Raw genomic sequence first — 20,293 nt, 5'->3', positions numbered from 1 at the left:
TCTGGCTACTGATCACATTCTTGGGAAGACAGTTTTCTAGAGGACAGATTCGATTATTGCTTACTGATGCTTTATAAGTGGTCTCAGTGTGCATCTGTGGTACAGAAACTTTTCTACCAAAGGGGAAGTCTTGTAATTTGTTTATATTTCTGACCAATATCGCATGTAGCAGCATTCTTTTTCATCTTCTTTCATTTGAGGGGAATGTACCAGAGATGCTGTGGTCTAGTAATGACCCCCTCCCAGGGCTCTTTTACATTTTTCTCCTATGTGTCCTTATTACAAGTTTTATACAGAAAACCAGACACAACATCTCCAATATAATTTTGATAGCCCCATTTTGGCCTTGAGATGTGTAGTTTCCTCTGCACAGGCCCACTTTCAGGAGACACATCTACATTTCAGACTGTTAAAGAGCCCCATTAACCTGCTCATATGGCAGGCTTCCCCTAGACTTTCACTTCTCCCAAATAACTACATAATTCTTTTATTTCCATTAATGCCCAGAGACTTTTCATGCCATCCCATGCCAGTATAGTCCAGATGCTCAGCTTTTCCCAGAGGTTTACTAGAAGAAAAATGGATATATGTAGTGAACATTTTTTTTTTCAAATGGGCTACTTGTAAAGGTTTGTATCCCTACACAACTCCAGTACTAGTAAAACTAGATGTTTCCCTCTTTTGGACCTTTGCACAAGATTAAGCTATTCTTCCATTAAGGTACACCTTACTTCCATTTCAAACATTCTTGTAATTTCTGACTCTCTTGTCACAAGTATCTTTAAAGTTATAAAGCTATGTAAAGCCATTATGAGAGGCACTTTTCTTATTTAACATCTGATCAAGGATCCTTTTCAACAATTAAATTTGTACTTTATTTTAGAGAACTTGAAGCTTCCTTGAGTTGAACTATCTCCTGATGACGAATCAAATGCTTGGAGTCTTCTTAGAGGCCATAATTTCATCTAGAAAAGCTTCTGTTACAGGCAGTGTATGTTAATCTTCCACACACAATTTTCTGCAAGAATGGAGTGTCATGGTGAACTAACTCCTCATTCATTGCTAATGTAGCTGCTCAGAAAAACCTTTGTCAGTGTATCAGCATGCTTGTATTCTTTCCTCATTACTGTAATTGAGATGAACATGTGTTGCATTGCATGGATGTGTACAGACAGCTTCAAGTTTAAATGTTCAAAACCATGGCCTCGGGGAAAGACCCATAGTGGTTTGTGTCATTTTCTAATATGAAATTGAGTTTTAAAGACTGTAAAATAACCTTATTCAGATGGTTTACTTGTGTGCATGAAATTTTGTTGTGAGAAGCAGAGTAAACCTTTTTCTTTGTGCATTCAGCTCATTTTACCGGTTTACCTTCATAATGCAGATCTCAATATGGTCAGCCCCGCTACCGCAAATACTGAAATGCGAATGTCCCGAACGTCGAATTCCACATATCTGAACCACAAAATCTCACCCCCTTTTTGACCCATGGTAGCAATGGTATGGAGGTGTGACACAGCCGGCAATGTCAAAATTCGACATTTTAAAAGTTTTGCCGTTCTGGTTTCGCAGAAACAGATCAGCGATGTGGCCGGTCGATCATATATGATTGATGATATGAAGGTAAACCCATCTGGGCATCCCATGTCTTTTACCCAGCTTTGTAGTGCAGTGGGGTGAAGCCCTGATTGTGACCCACATGATCCAAGTTCAAGTATCAGCTTGGGCAATGGAAGAGCCAGGCAGTAGAAGGATTAGAGCAAATGGATCATGCTGACTTGTTCATCTTAGGGGGAGGTGAGGTAGTTTCAATTCAGCTAACCTGCTCCAGTGGAAGAGAAGGCTTTCAGGACAGTAGCTGTAGACCAGGATGATGTCAGTTTTGTACTCCTAAGCTGGAGGTGTTAGCCTATGCCAGACTATGTAAAGAAACACAGACCAAAGAAAGAGGAGCATAAGGTTCCCTGCATTGATGTAGGTGATCATGTCAGCGACCAGGGGGCAGTATTCCAACAAAAATATCCTCAGTTAGTCTGATGCCAGCAAGGGCGCAAGCATCCCTCATTGCTGTCTGTATGATGGCTCCTCCATACAGCTCTTGGCTCCCCCCAACTGTATTAGGTATCCTAGTATGAGAGAATGAAGAGGTTATAGGTATGAGGGCAAAAAGATACAAGGAAAAACACCTGAAATTATTTTCGAGAATGCATTCTTAGCTGAAATGTATGCAATAGGTATGTGGGCTTTACTGAGTACTTCAACAGGACAATGCAGCCTGGATTTAGTTTCTAGGATCAGCCATCCCTTGTTGCCACAATTGTAGTGGTACATTTCTATGAAGGTGTCCACTTGGGGTATAACCTTGAGAATGGGTGGCGCAGTGGTGCAGCAGTTAGCATTGTCACTTCACAACAAGAGGGTCTGCAATTTGATTCTTGACTGGGATGCCTTCTTTGCGGAGTCTACATGTCTTTCCTGCACTTGTGTGGGTTTCATCCGGGTGCCAGCCACATTCCAAAGACACGCATCTGCAGCCTGTCTCCCCGAGTCCCTGCTAAAAATGGGATCTGTCCCAGTCAGGCTTTCCTGGTAAACAAAAATAAATAAATCCCTTGTATTCTTGACAGGGATGGTCTCTGTAACATGTCAGAAAGTTAGGTACTTACCATGGCATTTGGTCTGGATTAGCAGATCTATTTTTGTCAGCATACCCACACTCCTCCTCCCTGTCATATTGCTGATGTGGTCTACAGGTTATTTCGCTTTCATACAGTTTCATGCTTTTCACCTTAATGAGAAAGTTTCTTATGCCAAGCAGAGCATCCTTTGTAAATAAAAAAAAAAACGGGAGTAGTAACTTGGTAAAATTTCTTATGTCAAGCTGCTTAATGCCTGCTGGCATAACGCTTAATGTCTTGCCTCCAGAATCAAGGACAATCAGGGAAATATTTTAAAAATGTTAGCAGTGAGAAGTTGATAGCATGAGAGAATGTGAGTTAACATGCATTTTTCTGAAGTAAAAGAAGTCTGTAACTCTACTTACTGCCATTATTTACCGAGTGTAATCCAAAAACCTTTCGGCATTAGTCCTACTGTTATTGAGGCTGGACCTACGCATCCATATCTAATATTACAGTAAGTATATAACTTACATTTCTGTTTATTTAGAATGCTGTGTTTGCATGCAGGAATGTTTTTTGGTATATTATCTTTAACAAATCCAAGAGTCCAGGTTCAGGGTTTTTATTTATTTTTTATTTCTTTTGCCTCTTTTAAATTTTCCTAGAATTAGCTCTCTTTGCTGTTTTGTGAGGGATGTTTTAATTGGAAAGACAGCACCAGTAAGGGAGAGTGACAGGTGTTTGTAGTAGGCAGTATATGCATGTCAAAGTGTACCTTACTAACCTCATTGTGCATCTCAAATCTAGGATGTGGCTGATAATGGGTAGGAGGAACACAAATACCCCTCCTTCCTTCTGTAGAGTGAAGATCACCTACTTCTGCTTATTAGCAGTAGTGGACTATGTGCCATAAGGCCCGATGTCAGTGGCAGATGAGAGAGACAAATCTGCAAGAGGTATAGCCTGTGGATTGCTTATGTATGCTAGAAGGGAAGTGCTCTAGAGAAGGCTAAGAATTGTCTGCTTTTAGCTCTGAAGAGAATGTTGTGAAGAACTTGCTTCATGTAGTCTGTCTCATTCTGGAGGACATGCTTCTGGATGGATAGAAGTTGCCTGAGAGGATAACTGTAGGTCAGACTAACATGGTCCTAAAGTCTTTATGTTGTAAAAAAATGTATACCACTGTAACGTGCACCTTTGGTCTCTTGTGTTTTGGTATCTAATGACATTATTTACTACTACTCTGGTAAAGATGTCCCCTTACCACATGTCAGTCTGAATTGAAACAAGACTTTGTAAGCTAGCATGTAAGCACTGCAGTGAATGTTGCTTGTGTCCCTGTTCTATCCTTATGTTGCTGTTATTAATGGGAATGTAGCCTTGGAAGCACACAGAGTGACAGAAAAGTAGAATAAGATGCAGATTGTGATTTATGACATAATACTGTGTGTTTGTTGTAATATTTTGCATCATAATTATATTTAACCACAGTACTGAGATTTGCGACTTTAGTGTCTATAGAATAAAGAAAAATCATTTTGAGAAAACATCTTTGTTCTTTAATTCACTTCTTGATTTCATAGCCCTTGAGCTGTTAGTAATGTTTTCAAGAAAAGCTGTCTTTCTTAGTAAAACTGTCACTGTATAACTGGTTCCTTTGCTTTAAAATGTAAATGTTTTGGCTGAACCAAGCAGTCTTGCAGAGTCTAAAGTCTAAATTGAGGAAAATGTGGTTGAACACTGATTTTATGTAGTTTTTCAACTACAGACTGTAAAAGCACTGGTAAAAGTTGTATAAAGAGTAATTAGTCACGCAGGAGAGAGCTCAGCAGCAGTATTTATGTTTATATATTTAATACTCATGAGGATTTATGTATTTGATTTTCCAAAAATCTGAAGTGTCCATTGATGTCATGTCCACATCACAACAACTACAAATATGACTCTGTCATTGTCCATGTTGGAGTGAGTGACTTGAGACATACCTCCATAGACTACATGAAAAGAGACATGGAAGATCTCTCGGATCATGTGGCCCAGGCAGGTATAACCCTAGCCCTGATAGCATCCTGCCTTCGCCAAGAATGATACCACAGTATAAGGACAAAATGATTGACTTCAACAATTGGCTAAGCTTCTGGTGTCGTTCAAAGGGGATCCGTTATCTGTCTGCCTGGGACGACATGATTAACAGACCACGATGCTTCTTTACCAGAAATGGTCTGCACCTGTAGCCCCTCTGATTCAGGTTACTGGCTAAGGCTGTTGCCACCCCATATAGTACCTTTTTTAGGCAAAGTTAAAAGGATAAAACCACTACCGTACCAGGTACAAGCATGCAAAATCTGAAGGTGATGCTACTCAATACTAGAAGTCTAAACCTCAAAATGCACTTTCTGGAGGCACTCCTAAAAAATTGAGAACATTGATATCTGTGCAGTAACCGAGACCTGGTTCAAGGCTCCAGAGAGCACCCCTGCAATACCAATCTACAACTCTTACCACATTTTTCGGCCACCAAACCATGACCGAAGCATTAAAGGTGAAGGAGTGTCCATATTCACCAAGGATATTCACACCACCAGTCTAGTTGCCCGACACAATGAGTCTGAAATTCTCCAGATGCAACTAAGACTAGTAAGACTGCAATCCAAATTGTAGCTTGCTACAGATCCCCCACCATGCCTCAAGATTCTCACTACACCTTTCTAAACATACTGGAAAATATTAAGATACAACCAAACACCCTAATACTGGGTGATTTCAACTACCCTGCCATTAACTGGGAAAACTACTCATGTACCAACACCTTTGCCCAATGGTTCTTGGAATTCATAAATTCCAATGCCCTGGATCAACTAATCCTTTGTCCCACCAGGGGCTCCAGTATCCTAGACCTGGTCATTAGCAACATGGGAAATCGATACACCACACCTATGGTTACCCCCTCGTTCGTCAGGTCTGACCATAAGCTAATCATCCTTGATATCCACATCCCTCCCCCATCCCCCAGTAAGGAAACCTCTGTAAAAACTTCTCCAAAGCTAACTTCATGCTAATCAAGTCAGAAGTGATAAACTTCATAACACCCATGCAGACAGGAACTGAAAGTTCGACTGCTGAATCCTACACTAAGACACTGTACAAGCACATCTACTTGTGCATGAATCGTGCCATCCCAAATAGAACCAAGACGCTCTCTTCCAAAAAAAGGAAGCCACTCTGGTGGTCCCCTGCCATAAACAAACTTTATAACAAAAGGAAGAAACTGTTGCAGAAAAGAGGAAAATCCCAGGATGCAAAAAACTCCCTTACCAGCCTCAGTAAGAAGTTGAGATCCCTCATAAAATCCTCCAAAGCTAGTTACGAAAATAAAATTGTCAAAGATTTCAAAGGCAACCACAAGGCATTCTATAGCTTTGTCAAGAATCTAAATGGCAATGCTCAGATCTGCTCTGCGCTACAACAGAATGGCACTAAATATACTGATCCCAAGGATATTGTCAATATCCTGGCAGATTGATTCAGTGCCAGCTTCACCCCCCCCCCTCTCACCCCCTAAAGGGCCCATCTCAATACCAAAAGATTGCCAAATTCCGGGAATAACAGCCACACAGGTAAAAAACGCACTCTCCAAAGCTAAGAATACAGCATCCATGGGACCACACGACATGACATTGTGTACTACATGAACTACAAAATGAACTGGCATCTCACCTAAGTGTCATGTTTAATCATAGCTTCACCTCAGGCTTCATGCCCACTGAGTGGCGCACAACTACAGTTATCCCACTCCACAAGGGTGGATCTCCCTTGTATCCTGTGAACTACCGCCCCATCAGTCTGACAAGCCTGATCTGCAAGGCCATGGAACGTATTATCATGGAACTTTTAAACAAAGACATTGGCAACTTCAAACACTGGACCCCACCCAGTTTGGGTTTGTGAAAGGCCGATCTTGTCTCCTGAACCTGATTGACTTCTTCGAATCAGTATACAGGGCTGTGGATGAGGGTTAGGCAGTCCACACAGCCTATCTAGACTTCGCCAAGGCCTTCGACACCATCCCCCACTCTGGAATCACAGATAAACTTACTAAGCTGGGCGTTAATCCCTGCATCACTCGGTGGGTTGACAACTGGCTTACTGACAGAACCCACACTGTAAAGTAGCCGACTCCAAATAAAGCTCCAGACAAGTGGAGTACCTCAGGGTTCAGTCCTGGGACCACTCTTGTTTGGCTTCTACTTTTCTGAAGTACAGAGCAACACTAAGGGACTCTGTCTAACAAAGTTCATAGATGACTGCAAACTGGGAGCTATTATTGAATCCCCAAATGATGTGGGTCAGTCAGACATGTCAGTCTGAACTGAAACAAGACTTTGTAAGCTAGCATGTAAGCACTGCAGTGAATGTTGCTTGTGTCCCTGTTCTATCCTTATGTTGCTGTTATTAATAAGAATGTAGCCTTGGAAGCACACAGAGTGACAGAAAAGTAGAATAAGATGCAGATTGTGATTTATGACATAATACTGTGTGTTTGTTGTAATATTTTGCATCATAATTATATTTAACCACAGTACTGAGATTTGCGACTTTAGTGTCTATAGAATAAAGAAAAATCATTTTGAGAAAACATATTTGTTCTTTAATTCACTTCTTGATTTCATAGCCCTTGAGCTGTTAGTAATGTTTTCAAGAAAAGCTGTCTTTCTTAGTAAAACTGTCACTGTATAACTGGTTCCTTTGCTTTAAAATGCAAATGTTTTGGCTGAACCAAACAGTCTTGCAGAGTCTAAAGTCTAAATTGAGGAAAATGTGGTTGAACACTGATTTTATGTAGTTTTTCAACTACAGACTGTAAAAGCACTGGTAAAAGTTGTATAAAGAGTAATTAGTTGCGCAGGAGAGAGCTCAGCAGCAGTATTTATGTTTATATATTTAATACTCATGAGGATTTATGTATTTGATTTTCCAAAAATCTGTAGTGTCCATTGATGTCATGTCCACATCACAACAAGTACAAATATGACTCTGTCATTGTCCATGTTGGAGTGAATGACTTGAGACATACCTCCATGGACTACATGAAAAGAGACATGGAAGATCTCTCGGATCATGTGGCCCAGGCAGGTATAACCCTAGCCCTGATAGCATCCTGCCTTCGCCAAGAATGATACCACAGTATAAGGACAAAATGATTGACTTCAACAATTGGCTAAGCTTCTGGTGTCGTTCAAAGGGGATCCGTTATCTGTCTGCCTGGGACGACATGATTAACAGACCACGATGCTTCTTTACCAGAAATGGTCTGCATCTGTAGCCCCTCTGATTCAGGTTACTGGCTAAGGCTGTTGCCACCCCATATAGTGCCTTTTTTAGGCAAAGTTCAAAGGACAAAACCACCACCGTACCAGGTCCAAGCATGCAAAATCTGAAGGTAATGCTACTCAATACTAGAAGTCTAAACCTCAAAATGCACTTTCTCGAGGCACTCCTAAAAAATTGAGAACATCGATATCTGTGCAGTAACTGAGACCTAGTTCAAGGCTCCAGAGAGCACCCCTGCAATACCAATCTACAACTCTTACCACACTTTTCGGCCACCAAACCATGACCGAAGCATTAAAGGTGAAGGAGTGTCCATATTCTCCAAGGATATTCACACCACCAGTCTAGTTGCCCGACACAATGAGTCTGAAATTCTCCAGGTGCAACTAAGACTAGTAAGACTGCAATCCAAATTGTAGCTTGCTACAGATCCCCCACCATGCCTCAAGATTCACACTACACCTTTCTAAACATACTGGAAAATATTAAGATACAACCAAACACCCTAATACTGGGTGATTTCAACTACCCTGCCATTAACTGGGAAAACTACTCATGTACCAACACCTTTGCCCAATGGTTCTTGGAATTCATAAATTCCAATGCCCTGGATCAACTAATCCATTGTCCCACCAGGGGCTCCAGTATCCTAGACCTGGTCATTACCAACATGGGAAATCGATACTCCACACCTATGGTTACCCCCTCGTTCGTCAGGTCTGACCATAAGCTAATCATCCTTGATATCCACATCCCTCCCCCATCCCACAGTAAGAAAACCTCCGTAAAAACTTCTCCAAAGCCAACTTCATGCTAATCAAGTCAGAAGTGATAAACTTCATGACACCCATGCAGACAGGAACTGAAAGTTCGACTGCTGAATCCTACACTAAGACACTGTACAAGCACATCCACTTGTGCATGAATTGTGCCATCCCAAATAGAACCAAGACGCTGTCTTCCAAAAAAAGGAAGCCACTCTGGTGGTCCCCTGCCATAAACAAACTTTATAACAAAAGGAAGAAACTGTTGCAGAAAAGAGGAAAATCCCAGGATGCAAAAAACTCCCTTACCAGCCTCAGTAAGAAGTTGAGATCCCTCATAAAATCCTCCAAAGCTAGTTACGAAAATAAAATTGTCAAAGATTCCAAAGGCAACCACAAGGCATTCTATAGCTTTGTCAAGAATCTAAATGGCAATGCTCAGATCTGCTCTGCGCTACAACAGAATGGCACTAAATATACTGATCCCAAGGATATTGTCAATATCCTGGCAGATTGATTCAGTGCCAGCTTCACCCCCCTCTCTCCCCCTAAAGGGCCCATCTCAATACCAAAAGATTTCCAAATTCCGGGAATAACAGCCACACAGGTAAAAAACGCACTCTCCAAAGCTAAGAATACAGCATCCATGGGACCACACGACACAACATTGTGTACTACATGAACTACAAAATGAACTGGCATCTCACCTAAGTGTCATGTTTAATCATAGCTTCACCTCAGGCTTCATGCCCACTGAGTGGCGCACAACTACAGTTATCCCACTCCACAAGGGTGGATCTCCCTTGTATCCTGTGAACTACCGCCCCATCAGTCTGACAAGCCTGATCTGCAAGGCCATGGAACGTATTATCATGGAACTTTTAAACAAAGACATTGGCAACCTTCAAACACTGGACCCCACCCAGTTTGGGTTTGTGAAAGGCCGATCTTGTCTCCTGAACCTGATTGACTTCTTTGAATCAGTCTACAGGGCTGTGGATGAGGGTAAGGCAGTCCACACAGCCTGTCTAGACTTCGCCAAGGCCTTCGACACCATCCCTCACTCTGGAATCATAGATAATCTTACTAAGCTGGGCGTTAATCCCTGCATCACTCGGTGGGTTGACAACTGGCTTACTGACAGAACCCACACTGTAAAGAAGCTAACTCCAAATCCAGCTCCAGACAAGTGGAGTACCTCCGGGTTCAGTCCTGGGACCACTCTTGTTTGGCTTCTACTTTTCTAAAGTACAGAGCAACACTAAGGGACTCTGTCTAACAAAGTTCATAGATGACTGCAAACTGGGAGCCATTATTGAATCCCCAAATGATGTGGATAGTCTACAAAAGGGCCTTACAGAAACAGATGCTCGGTGCCAGAGCCATGGGGTCAAGCTCAGTGCCAAGAAATGTATAGTTATCGCCTTGGGAAAAAACATGTACCTGTGAATTACCACATAGATAGCAGTACACTAAACACCGAAAGTGTGATAAGAGCCTTTGGGACGCAGGTGGACAGTGGTCTCACCTTCGATAACCACATCGCCACAACAGTCAGGAAATCCTTCTATGTGGCACACTTCATCACTAAGGGCTTTTCATCCAGAAAAATGGAGGTCATTGTCCCACTGTACTCATCGCCTATTAGACCCCATTATAGAATACAGCACCCCTTGTGTATGTACTTCTCAAGATATCTGCAACAACTGGGAAGGCCGCAGAAATACCTCACTAAAAGAATCACAGGCCTAAAGCAGATGCCCTATGCTGACCGTTTAAAAAAACTCCAGCTATACTCTGTCGCATATCATCTACTCAGAGGTGATCTCTGCTTAACATACAAGGCCATGTCAAACCCAGATCTGTTGGACATGCTACACTTAAGGAAATCCCAATCCCTCAGAGCCACACACTCCAGGGATCTAAATTTTGTCATCACAATGAATAAAACATGCTGGAGGGACAGGTTCCTGACTCAGAGCTCCCCAGACTGGAATAGACTGCCCATACATGTCAAGCAGATCGCCTCTTTTCCCCCTCTTCAAAAGGAAACTTGATGATTGGATGGGAGATAGGAAATTCACCCCAGGGATCACGTCAGTCGCCCTGCTAGACAGGGGTCCAGGGAAGTAAATATTGTGGGAAGAAATAACCAGGGAATTGTTATGGCTAGGCTTGTATAGCCCCCAGGGCCAATAGCCTAATACCAGCCTATGAACCTATGTCAATATATGTCCTGTGTTAAAAGTTTTGTGTGCATCTTTGCTGATGTGGTAAGACATTTGTGCTTGCAGCTGATGATATGATATGTTAGGGCATATATCCCTTGTTATATAGTGGAAACAGAAACAGCCAACCACTTTTCTGTATTCTCCCTTGTAAATGCAGAGCAGTAGAAATTTTTTTTTTCATAAGGTCAAAACTTGCTGGCTATATATTAGCATTTATTTTTCCGAAATGATCATTTCTTACATTAGAGGCTTTTGTTGTTGTATTGATTCTGTTTAATTTACAAAAGTATTGCACATTCATATACTGAATTGCTGTTCATGAGGTCATGACATTTAATAGAAATTCCAAAGTGTAGAAACCACAAAATATTGAAAATGAAGTTTGACCTTTCCCTAATGTTGGATGATCCCGCAGTTGGTACATAAATTTATCAGGGAGTGCGGAGGGATGCAGGGGGTTGTCCCCTGAAGCAAGCAGGTTTTCAATATTTTGTGGTTTTTGACATTTTGCCATTTCAGCATTTTGGAGTTTATATTAAATGTCATGAAACCCTGTTCTCAGAAGCCCGCATTGTTGATGTTCATTGTGGAACTATGCCATTTAAAGTGTTGCAATTTTTTATTGCTGCTTCACACCATACCTGTCAACTTCTTAGAGCAAGAAATCTGGACAAAGCTATAAATAAAAGTGGACAAATGCCCACAAATAAGGACATCTTTTAAATATTGCTCTTACAAACTTGGAAAGTTGATAGAATAACATGTTTTGCATTAGCATGAATTTCGGAAGGGTATGAAGTCTGAAACTCAAATGTCCGGCATTATTTTCTTACTTCAGTCTTTAATGATTTGCAATTAATTTGCCAGAAAACCACAATTTTATGAAAAACGGACCAAAAATGTGAGGCAAAAATCTGGACTTTCTGGTAAAATATGAACAGTTAAGAGGTATGCTTCACACTGCTTCCAGTGAAAGTTCTGTGGACCACTCCGAGTGCTCCATTAGCTTGACTCTGATGATTTCTCTTTCTCTCTCTCATTTGTTGTCAGGAGTCTTTCAGTGCTGTATTTCTCACACACTTCACTCTTTTATCAAAAATCCAGAAAATCATGGATTTTACTGTACTACGAGATCTTGAAGCCCATACAGTGCTTGGCCTGATTTTCTTAAGAGCACAGTGACAGTCTAGGTCAAATCCTCCAAGGCTTCCTTGACCTTGTCATGCTGTCTTCTCGAATTTTGATCTGGGAGGCAGGTGGAAGAAGCCACTTACTCTTTCACCTGTCTATTATCCATACAGCTGAAGGTGATCTTGCAAAATTACTGAAGGAATTCATAACCTCTCTTTACAAAGAGGCAAGAAGACAAAGTTGAAGCATAGGGCAGGTGAAGCAAGTGTAAATGGGAACAAATAGGCCACTGAGTGGAAAAAGTAGAAAATAGGCTCATAACTTTTAGGAACTGAGGCACGAGGGCCACACAAGCTATCTCTAAAATGTTTGAGTTTGCAGTAGTGCTTTTACCCCTTAATAAGGGGTATGGTGCCAGAAGGCTGGAGATTAGCAGTTGGGGTTCTGTTGCTTAAAGGTAGGTGTAAGAAAGAGCCAGGTAACTATAGACCTGTCAATCTCAGTTTGGTTCCTAGGAAGTTCATTAATAAACTGTCAGATTAGTGGAGTTCCTTAGTACTGATTTTATGTCTGGCAGTGGCAGCATGATTTCACACATTGAAGGCCTTGGCAGTCACGTTTAATTTTGTTTTGTTTGTCACCACTAAGGTGGACAAAGTCAGCCCTTTGTATGATATGCATCTGGATTGTAAGACCCTGAGCACTGTGCCTCCCTGGAGGTTGTTAATAAAACTAAACATTAGAGATAGGTTTGAGAATAGTGGAGTGTGCTGGAAGGAAGTAACTACTGATTTGAAGAATAGCCATTATGGAGGAGCTGTCAGGATAGAAGTTTGCAAGCATCACGTACCACATTGTTCAGTACTGGCACCATTCCTGCTTAGTGTATTTGTGTCATATATCACTGGATTTAGAGGTCATCTTACATGCCAGTAATAAGGCAGGGTACCTTTAAAGCAGCAAAGCTGCAGCACCAAGAAAAGATCAGTTTGGGACAGGAATGTGACAGAAAAGAACTTGAACAAGAGGGGGTATATAAATATTTGGGAATTGATGAAGGATCAGCAATAAACATAAACAAATGCGAATAAAACTTAGTAAGGAATATTTTAGAGGACTGAAATCAATACCTTAAACAGCGTTGACATATAGGGACAAAGTCCAAGCTACAAACCAGTTTGCTCTTCTTGTTCTAACTTTTAGTTTTGAAGCGATTGACTGTCCCCAAAAGGTGTTGGATTAGTTGGACAGGAAAAGAAGAAGGATGCTTCATGCTTATCAAATGATTTATAAAAATCATTGTATACCAAGGTTATATATTCCCCATTCTGAAGGAGGTATGGGCTTCCTCAAAATTGATTACATGTATAGATCTCCAGTCATAGGACTGCATACATATCTGCTGACCTCACAAGACCCAAACATAATAAAAGTTTTAAAACATGAGGAGAATAAGTCTTAAGATAGCTTCCTTGCTTAGTTTAGCAGAAGCATATCAATGTCAAGCAGGGATGGAAATCAAACCAGAAGTAGATAAAAATCATGCAGCAACTGAATGTGCCAAAAAACAAAAGAAATAATATGGAGAGACAGGTTTGTCTGACTTTGCATACATGTCAAACAGAGTGCCTCACTGATCCTTTTCAAGTGCAACCTTGATGAGTACATGGGAAACCACAAATTTATACCTGGGGTTCCACCCTTGTCCCTCATTGACAGGGGCAACAGGTGCTGACTGAGGGTTCTTTTTTGGGAATAAACTCTTGGCTATGCTTGTAAGGGCCCCAGGGCCATTAGCCTAGTAACCTCCTATGATCCTATGAGGTGAGGGATCAGATGGGAAGGTAAGAAATGTGGAAAATGCATAAATATACTTGGAAGTCTAGAAAACTCTTGGAACAACCGCATGTTGATCAGGATCGAACACAGGAATGGTTAAGAAGAGGTGAATTTAAACCAAGAGATGAAAGGTTAGTATCAGTGCCCAAGATAGTGGACTGCATACATGTTGGTTTACTAAGTCCGTTGAACGTGTTGGAGAAACCGATAAATGTAGATTTTGTGAAACAGAATTGGAAACAGTCACACATCTTGTTGCTGGTTGTGATATACTCCTGTCAGAGTATACTGAAGTGTATAATAATGTGGCAAGACTGCTGCATTGGGGATTGTGCAAACATTACAATAATGAAGTAGTTGAAAAACACTGGAAACATGAGCCACATAGCATCAAAGAAAATGATGGTTTATATCGCATGGGATCACCCATTACCAACAGTTCGAAAAATAGATGTGAGAAAACCAGCTATAATAGTCCATGAAAAGAAGACAAAAGTAGCATTGATCGTTGGAATTGCTACACCCAGTGACTACAGTGTCTTATGTACAGAGAGTTGCAGACTTATAAAACGCCAGGATTTGCAGGCAGAAACAAGGGCAATTTCTAAGAAGGACACCAGACAATTCCAATAGTAGTAGGAACAAAGAGTCTTATAAAAAAAGAATTTACAATCGTACTTAGATATGTTACCTATACATTTAATTCTATATGAATTGCAGAATGAGTCATTATTGGGCATATTGCGGTTGCTGCAAAGAACTATAATCATGCTTTGACTTAAGAATGGGGTCCATTCCCATCATAGTATTAGAAACCCAAAAGACTTGGTTAAGACTGTTAACAGGCTGCTTCCTGTATTCAAGAGTACAGGGTTTGTGTGTTTCTTGAGTATGTCACTTGATCAGACAGTGCTCTCATGCCATCTCTAAAACTGGACATATGTCCAGTGGGGCCTCCCATGCCATATTTGAAAATGGACACATCCAGTTTGATTACTGGGTAAGCAAATAGGTTCATAGGTAGGTACTAGGCTATCGGCCCTGGGGCCTAGACAAGCCCAGCCAAAAAGGTACCCTGGCTTTTGCCACCCAAGAAAATTATTTTCCTGTGTCACTGTCGAGCAGAGCCACAGAGGTGATCCCCAGGGTGAATTTCCTATTTCCCATCCAATCATCAAGATTTTTCTTGAAGAGTGCTAATGAGGAGCTTTGTTTGATATAGATAGGTAGTTTATTCCAGAGTATGGGAAATCTCTGGGACAGGAATCTATCCCTCCGGCATGTTCTGTTTAATGTGGTGACAAGGTTTAGGTCCCTAGAGCGTGTAGCTCGGAGGGATTGGGATTTCTTTAAGTGGAGCATGTCCAACAGCTCTGGGTTTGACATAGCTTTGTATGTTAGGCAGAGATCACCTCTGAGTAGGCGATATGTGATGGAGTAAAGCTGGAGTTTTTTGAGACGGTCTGCGTAGGGCATCTGTTTGAGGCCGGTAATCTTCTTTGTGAGATATTTCTGCGGCCTTTCTAGTTGTTGTAGATGTCTTGTGAGGTACATACCAAAAAGGGCATTGTACTCTATAATGGGTCTAATGAGTGATGAGTAGAGGGGAATAATAACCTCTTTTTTTCTGGATGAGAAACCTTTTGTGATGAGGTGTGCCACGTAGAAGGATTTCCTGACTACTGTGGCGATGTGATTATCAATGGAGAGACTACTGTCCACCTGTGTCTATGTATTTGAATGTATTAAAAGCAGAGACCAAGTGGTTAAGGTAGCAAAAAACAGATAGTTGAGTTACCAGAAATGTATAAAGTATGAGAAGATACTTAGACAGAACTATGTACATTATGTAAGAGAAACTAAGGTTTATAAAATGAGATAATCACATAATTTAGGAACATCACATTGCTTGGGGACCTGAATTAAAGATGAAGGGCAGAATATGGAAGTGGATTACAGTTGAAGGAGGCACTTTAAGTTAGACTTGAGAAAATGCTACTTTATGTTGAGTGTGCTAAGGCCCATTTGTAAGTTTCAACAATTCAAGGTGAGGATGTGCCCAGGGTTTTGGAGGGCAGCAATGTGTGTGGGTGGGGTGGGGGATCTAGTTGTACCATGCTGACTGACTGTTGGTCTTCATCTATTTACACCTTCTTGGCCATTTCAAGGCCTTCTACTTCCAGACAAGGCAAGCAGCTTCTAATTTTATTTACTGATGGCAAAACAGGAAAAAGCATTACTGAAAACGTTTTGACATTTTCTTTATCATTTGTCTGTAGGTAAAGTGTATCCTCTTCTGATTTATGTAGAACCATACTCTGTTTATGGTGTAATGACGTCTGCTGCTCATTTCTTTAGGTACTGAGAGCAGGGTGGCTTTACAGGATTTAGGGGTCATTAATGAGAGTTCCATTTTAGGGCGGCCACGGTGGTGCAGCGGTTAGCATTGCCACCTCACAGCAAGAGGTTCTCTGGTTCGATTCTCAGCTGGGGTGCCTTCTGTGCGGAGTCTGTATGTCCTCCCTGTGGCCGCGTGGGTTTCCTCCCACATCCCAAAGATATGCAGTAGATGAACTGGACACTCTAAATTGGCCCTAGGTGTGAGTGTGTGTGTGTGCCTTCTGTGGAAGGTTGGGCGCCGGGCTGGCAACTCAACACCATAAAACTCCACTGCCAATCATGAGCGGACAGATGATCCACTGTGGCGACCCCTAACTGGGAAAAGCCGAAAGAAGAAGAAGACGACTGAGAGCAGGAGCAGGACATCAGTAGTGCTGTCACCTGGTTCAGGATTCACACATTTGATTTGATTGCATTGATAGTGCTAAAAAGTATGTCAGTAGGCCGGTGCTTGGGAGTACTTCCACGGGGTATTTGCCTGTTGAATGAATTGCTTTTGAATACTAGGTATTACATTAAATAACTACATGAGTTTGTAATGCCTACTTTTACTGCTTGAATACTTGATGTATGTCATGTACATTGTGAACAGATTTGATATGCTAAATTCTTGGTATTCTCCCACTCATTTTTTGTGCAGTTTTGCCAAGACTGTTGCTGCTAGCAGTGGGTATGGATTTACACAATCGCCATGGTGCTATTCTTGCCTGTGCAGAAGTCGTACATGCACTTTATAAACTAGCAATGGAAAATGACAGGTAGAGTATGCAAGCTCAAAATTTTATTCTTTAATCTATTATGTCAGCCTTGTGATATATATATACATATATATATATATATATATATATATATATATATACACACATATATATATATATATATATATATATATATATGATATAGTTAGTAGAATGATATTGTACTTATAGCCACACATGTTTTCAGAGTTGTTTGTGCCTGTGCTTTACAGAATACTTTAATTACATTTTTTAATTTATTTGTCAACTGGATTGGTGAGCTGCTCTACCGACCATTTTCAGTTAAGAATTGGGCTCACTGAAAAAAGGAAATACAAGATTCAATAAACTTAAAATGATTTCTGGTACACTTTAATGTGCTATAGTAAATGGTGACATAAATTAAGCAATATAATTAGTGGAGCAAGAGTATCCTAGCAAATACAGTAGCCTGTCCTAAGAACAGACATTCTATAAGTATATGATATAATTAATTGATACTAGAGTACGAAATCTAGTGTTGTCTATTTTCATCTAATTCAACATATGGGACGTCAGATCCGACCTCGGCACTGAATTTGAAGCTTCCACAGTTTCCGGAGCGTTGACTTCTGCCCTACCCATAGTTTACTCCAGTCCAGTACCTCAGATCTTGTTTGCCACATGAAGACTTCAGATGTGTTCTTGAGGGATTTCATATCCTTTTAATTCTTGAAAAGTTTCAAATATTTTCAGATACTATAAACCCCTTTTACCCTTTTTACCTTACTCCTCTACGTGCAAACTTGTATCCCTCTAATTTATTATATAGAATTTAGCTTTATTCTTAGATGTAGGATTACGATGGTGTTTGGTAGTGTTTGAGAGGGTTTCTTTAAAAGTTAGCATTTTTTTTTCTTAGAGATAGACTTAAGATAGCATGTGTTAGTGATTACTAGTGTTCATAGTGAGTTAGGATTTTGTGAATGCCTGTTTGTCTTAGTATTTTATAGTGCTTGCTGTGTTTTTTTAATACAGTACAGTTTAATTGTTATCAACATGGCTGAATCCAAGTATTCAAAAAAATGCTGTGAACATGGGCACAAATTATACCCTCAGGATCCTCACACATTATTATGTGTGTATTGCCTGGGCACTGCAGATTTTGACACAGAATGTTATTTGTGCGCTTCTTTCAGTTCTAGAACTTTATAAGCTCACTATGACAAATTAATGGTGAGGGGTCTACTCCCTCCACAGACAGGGACCACTACTTCTGGGCCTTACTCTTCCCCTGCTAAGTAGCAAGGCATGGCTAGATGTTCTTCATGTTATACTGTTGCAGTCATCACATTTGGGTTATACTGCCAGGGGGTAGCCCTCAGTCGGCCCGAATACCAGAGGCTCAGTATTTCTGCATCAGTTGCTGTCTCTCCAGGACTGATATCAGGTCGTCAGTGGTATAAAATCAGGCAGCCGACACCATTATATCAGTCTTTCTTGCCGAGGAGCCAGAAGCAGAAGCAGTTTGCATGAGTGCTGGTCGCCCTCTACCTGAGTTTTCATTTCCGAATTGAAGTTGAAGTCTTCTAAAGTTAAGTACCCCGTTGAGGATCCTTTTTTCTTGTTCTAACCGACGTTAGAAAAAGTTAACAATTGTCTCGTATGTGGAAAGCAAATACCACACTGAGACTTCCATTCTTACTGCATCACCTGTTTAGACCCAGACCACAACGTACCTTGCTGTCACTTTTGTGCTTTGTTCAATGCCAGAACTATACGTCGTCGAGCCCTTATAGTAGCTAGATATTTTTGCTCTCAGTCCTCGAATTCCGATATGGCTTCGGTAAGCCATCTCACTACCGATCTTCCGAAAAAATATAAGGATAAAGACAGAGACAGACTGCACAGGTCCAAAACTGCCGACGACGCTTCCGCTAAGCTAGTCGTCAATTCTTTGGTCCTTATTGAGGCACTTTCGCAGCCCTTGATGCCCGCTTCTGTGGATTCACAGGCCACTACCAAGACTCTTTCAGAGTCCGGTATGCTGTGAGACTCTTCTTCGACTAAGGATCCTGTGGATGTCTCTACCTTGGATGGGTCTGAAGCCGCTGAAGAGGCAATGGCTTCTGAGGAAGTACTTTGCACTACCGATACCCGACACAGACGGACAACTTCTTTCGCACCTTCAGTTCTTTCTAAAACTACTGAGTTTCTAAGGCCCAGAGTACGAACTACGCCCCAAAAAAATGATGATTCAAGCTCAGGCACCTGCTTCCTTGCCTCAATCTCAAATGCTTAAAATGTCAGGAGACCTTGTTATGCTTATTAGGGGAAGCAAGGCTACCCCTTCCAAAAGATAAAGAGACTTGTCCCCAGTACTTTTATCTGAGCAGGAGTTCAATGACTCTGATGCTTCTGAACATGAAGACATGCAACCCCTCTCTGCTTATGAGGATTCTGATGCAGAGGAATCCATTCCTTCTGCCTCTCCCATGAGGGTTTTTCATTTAGGGAAACCGTTCATACTTTAAGGGAGCATTTCCAGTGGGAATGTCAAGACTATCCTCAGTCAAAAATGAGACTCAGGGAATTCTTAGATTTACCACAGCACAGACCTTTGGCCATTCCTCCTGTCCTGGATGTTGTGAATGATATTTTTATGGAATCCAGTTTGACTCCTGACACCCTTCCTCCTGCTCCCAGGAAACCTGACAGGTACTACCGAGTTCCTGACTCTCACAAATTCCTTTTCAAAAATCCTACTGCTGACCCAGAGGGCATCTCTGAAGGACCTAAAGGAATTAAAGCAACCTCAGCTAAGAATCCCACCCCCTCAGACAGGGATTCCAGAGCTTTAGCCAGATGGCGTAAAAAAGTATACACCTCTGCTACTCTTGCTTATTAGAGCATTACATTGTCAGTTACACATGCTGAAATATCAGCAACATACCATGGAACTTCTCAAACAAAAAATATCTTCCTTTCCTGCTTGTGTAGAAAATAAAGAATTACAAGAGCTTATGCATTCTGCAAGTCAAGTTACTAAGCACAGCTTGCAGTGTGGCTTTGACACCCTAAAAGCATCTTGCAGGGCAGCAGTCACTGGTTCTGTCCTTAGAAGGTATGCTTGGCTTATGGAACAGACCTTGCCAGACCATGTCTAATACAAATTATTGGATGCACCATTGAACAAAGACAATTTATTTGGCACCAAGGCAGAAGAGGTGTTAAAAAAGATGGAAGAAAAAGCTAAATCT

At 41.2% G+C, this 20,293-nt stretch overlaps 1 protein-coding gene across 1 annotated transcript in view; it reads left to right on the top strand.

Annotated features, from left to right (window-relative positions):
* TBCD (tubulin folding cofactor D) overlaps positions 1–20,293 on the top strand; it is a 3,708,267-nt gene that overhangs the window by 2,476,383 nt on the left and 1,211,591 nt on the right. Inside the window, exon 20 of the mRNA XM_044068123.1 lies at positions 16,958–17,075. Within this exon, the coding sequence (XP_043924058.1) occupies positions 16,958–17,075 (118 nt within the window). The remainder of the gene's footprint in view (positions 1–16,957; positions 17,076–20,293) is intronic.

Source organism: Protopterus annectens, chromosome 4.part0 (assembly GCF_019279795.1).
Source record: "Protopterus annectens isolate FY-2018-M chromosome 4.part0, PAN1.0, whole genome shotgun sequence".
Classification (NCBI taxonomy): Eukaryota; Metazoa; Chordata; order Ceratodontiformes; family Protopteridae; genus Protopterus; species Protopterus annectens.
This window is presented reverse-complemented; position numbering and strand designations above follow the sequence as displayed.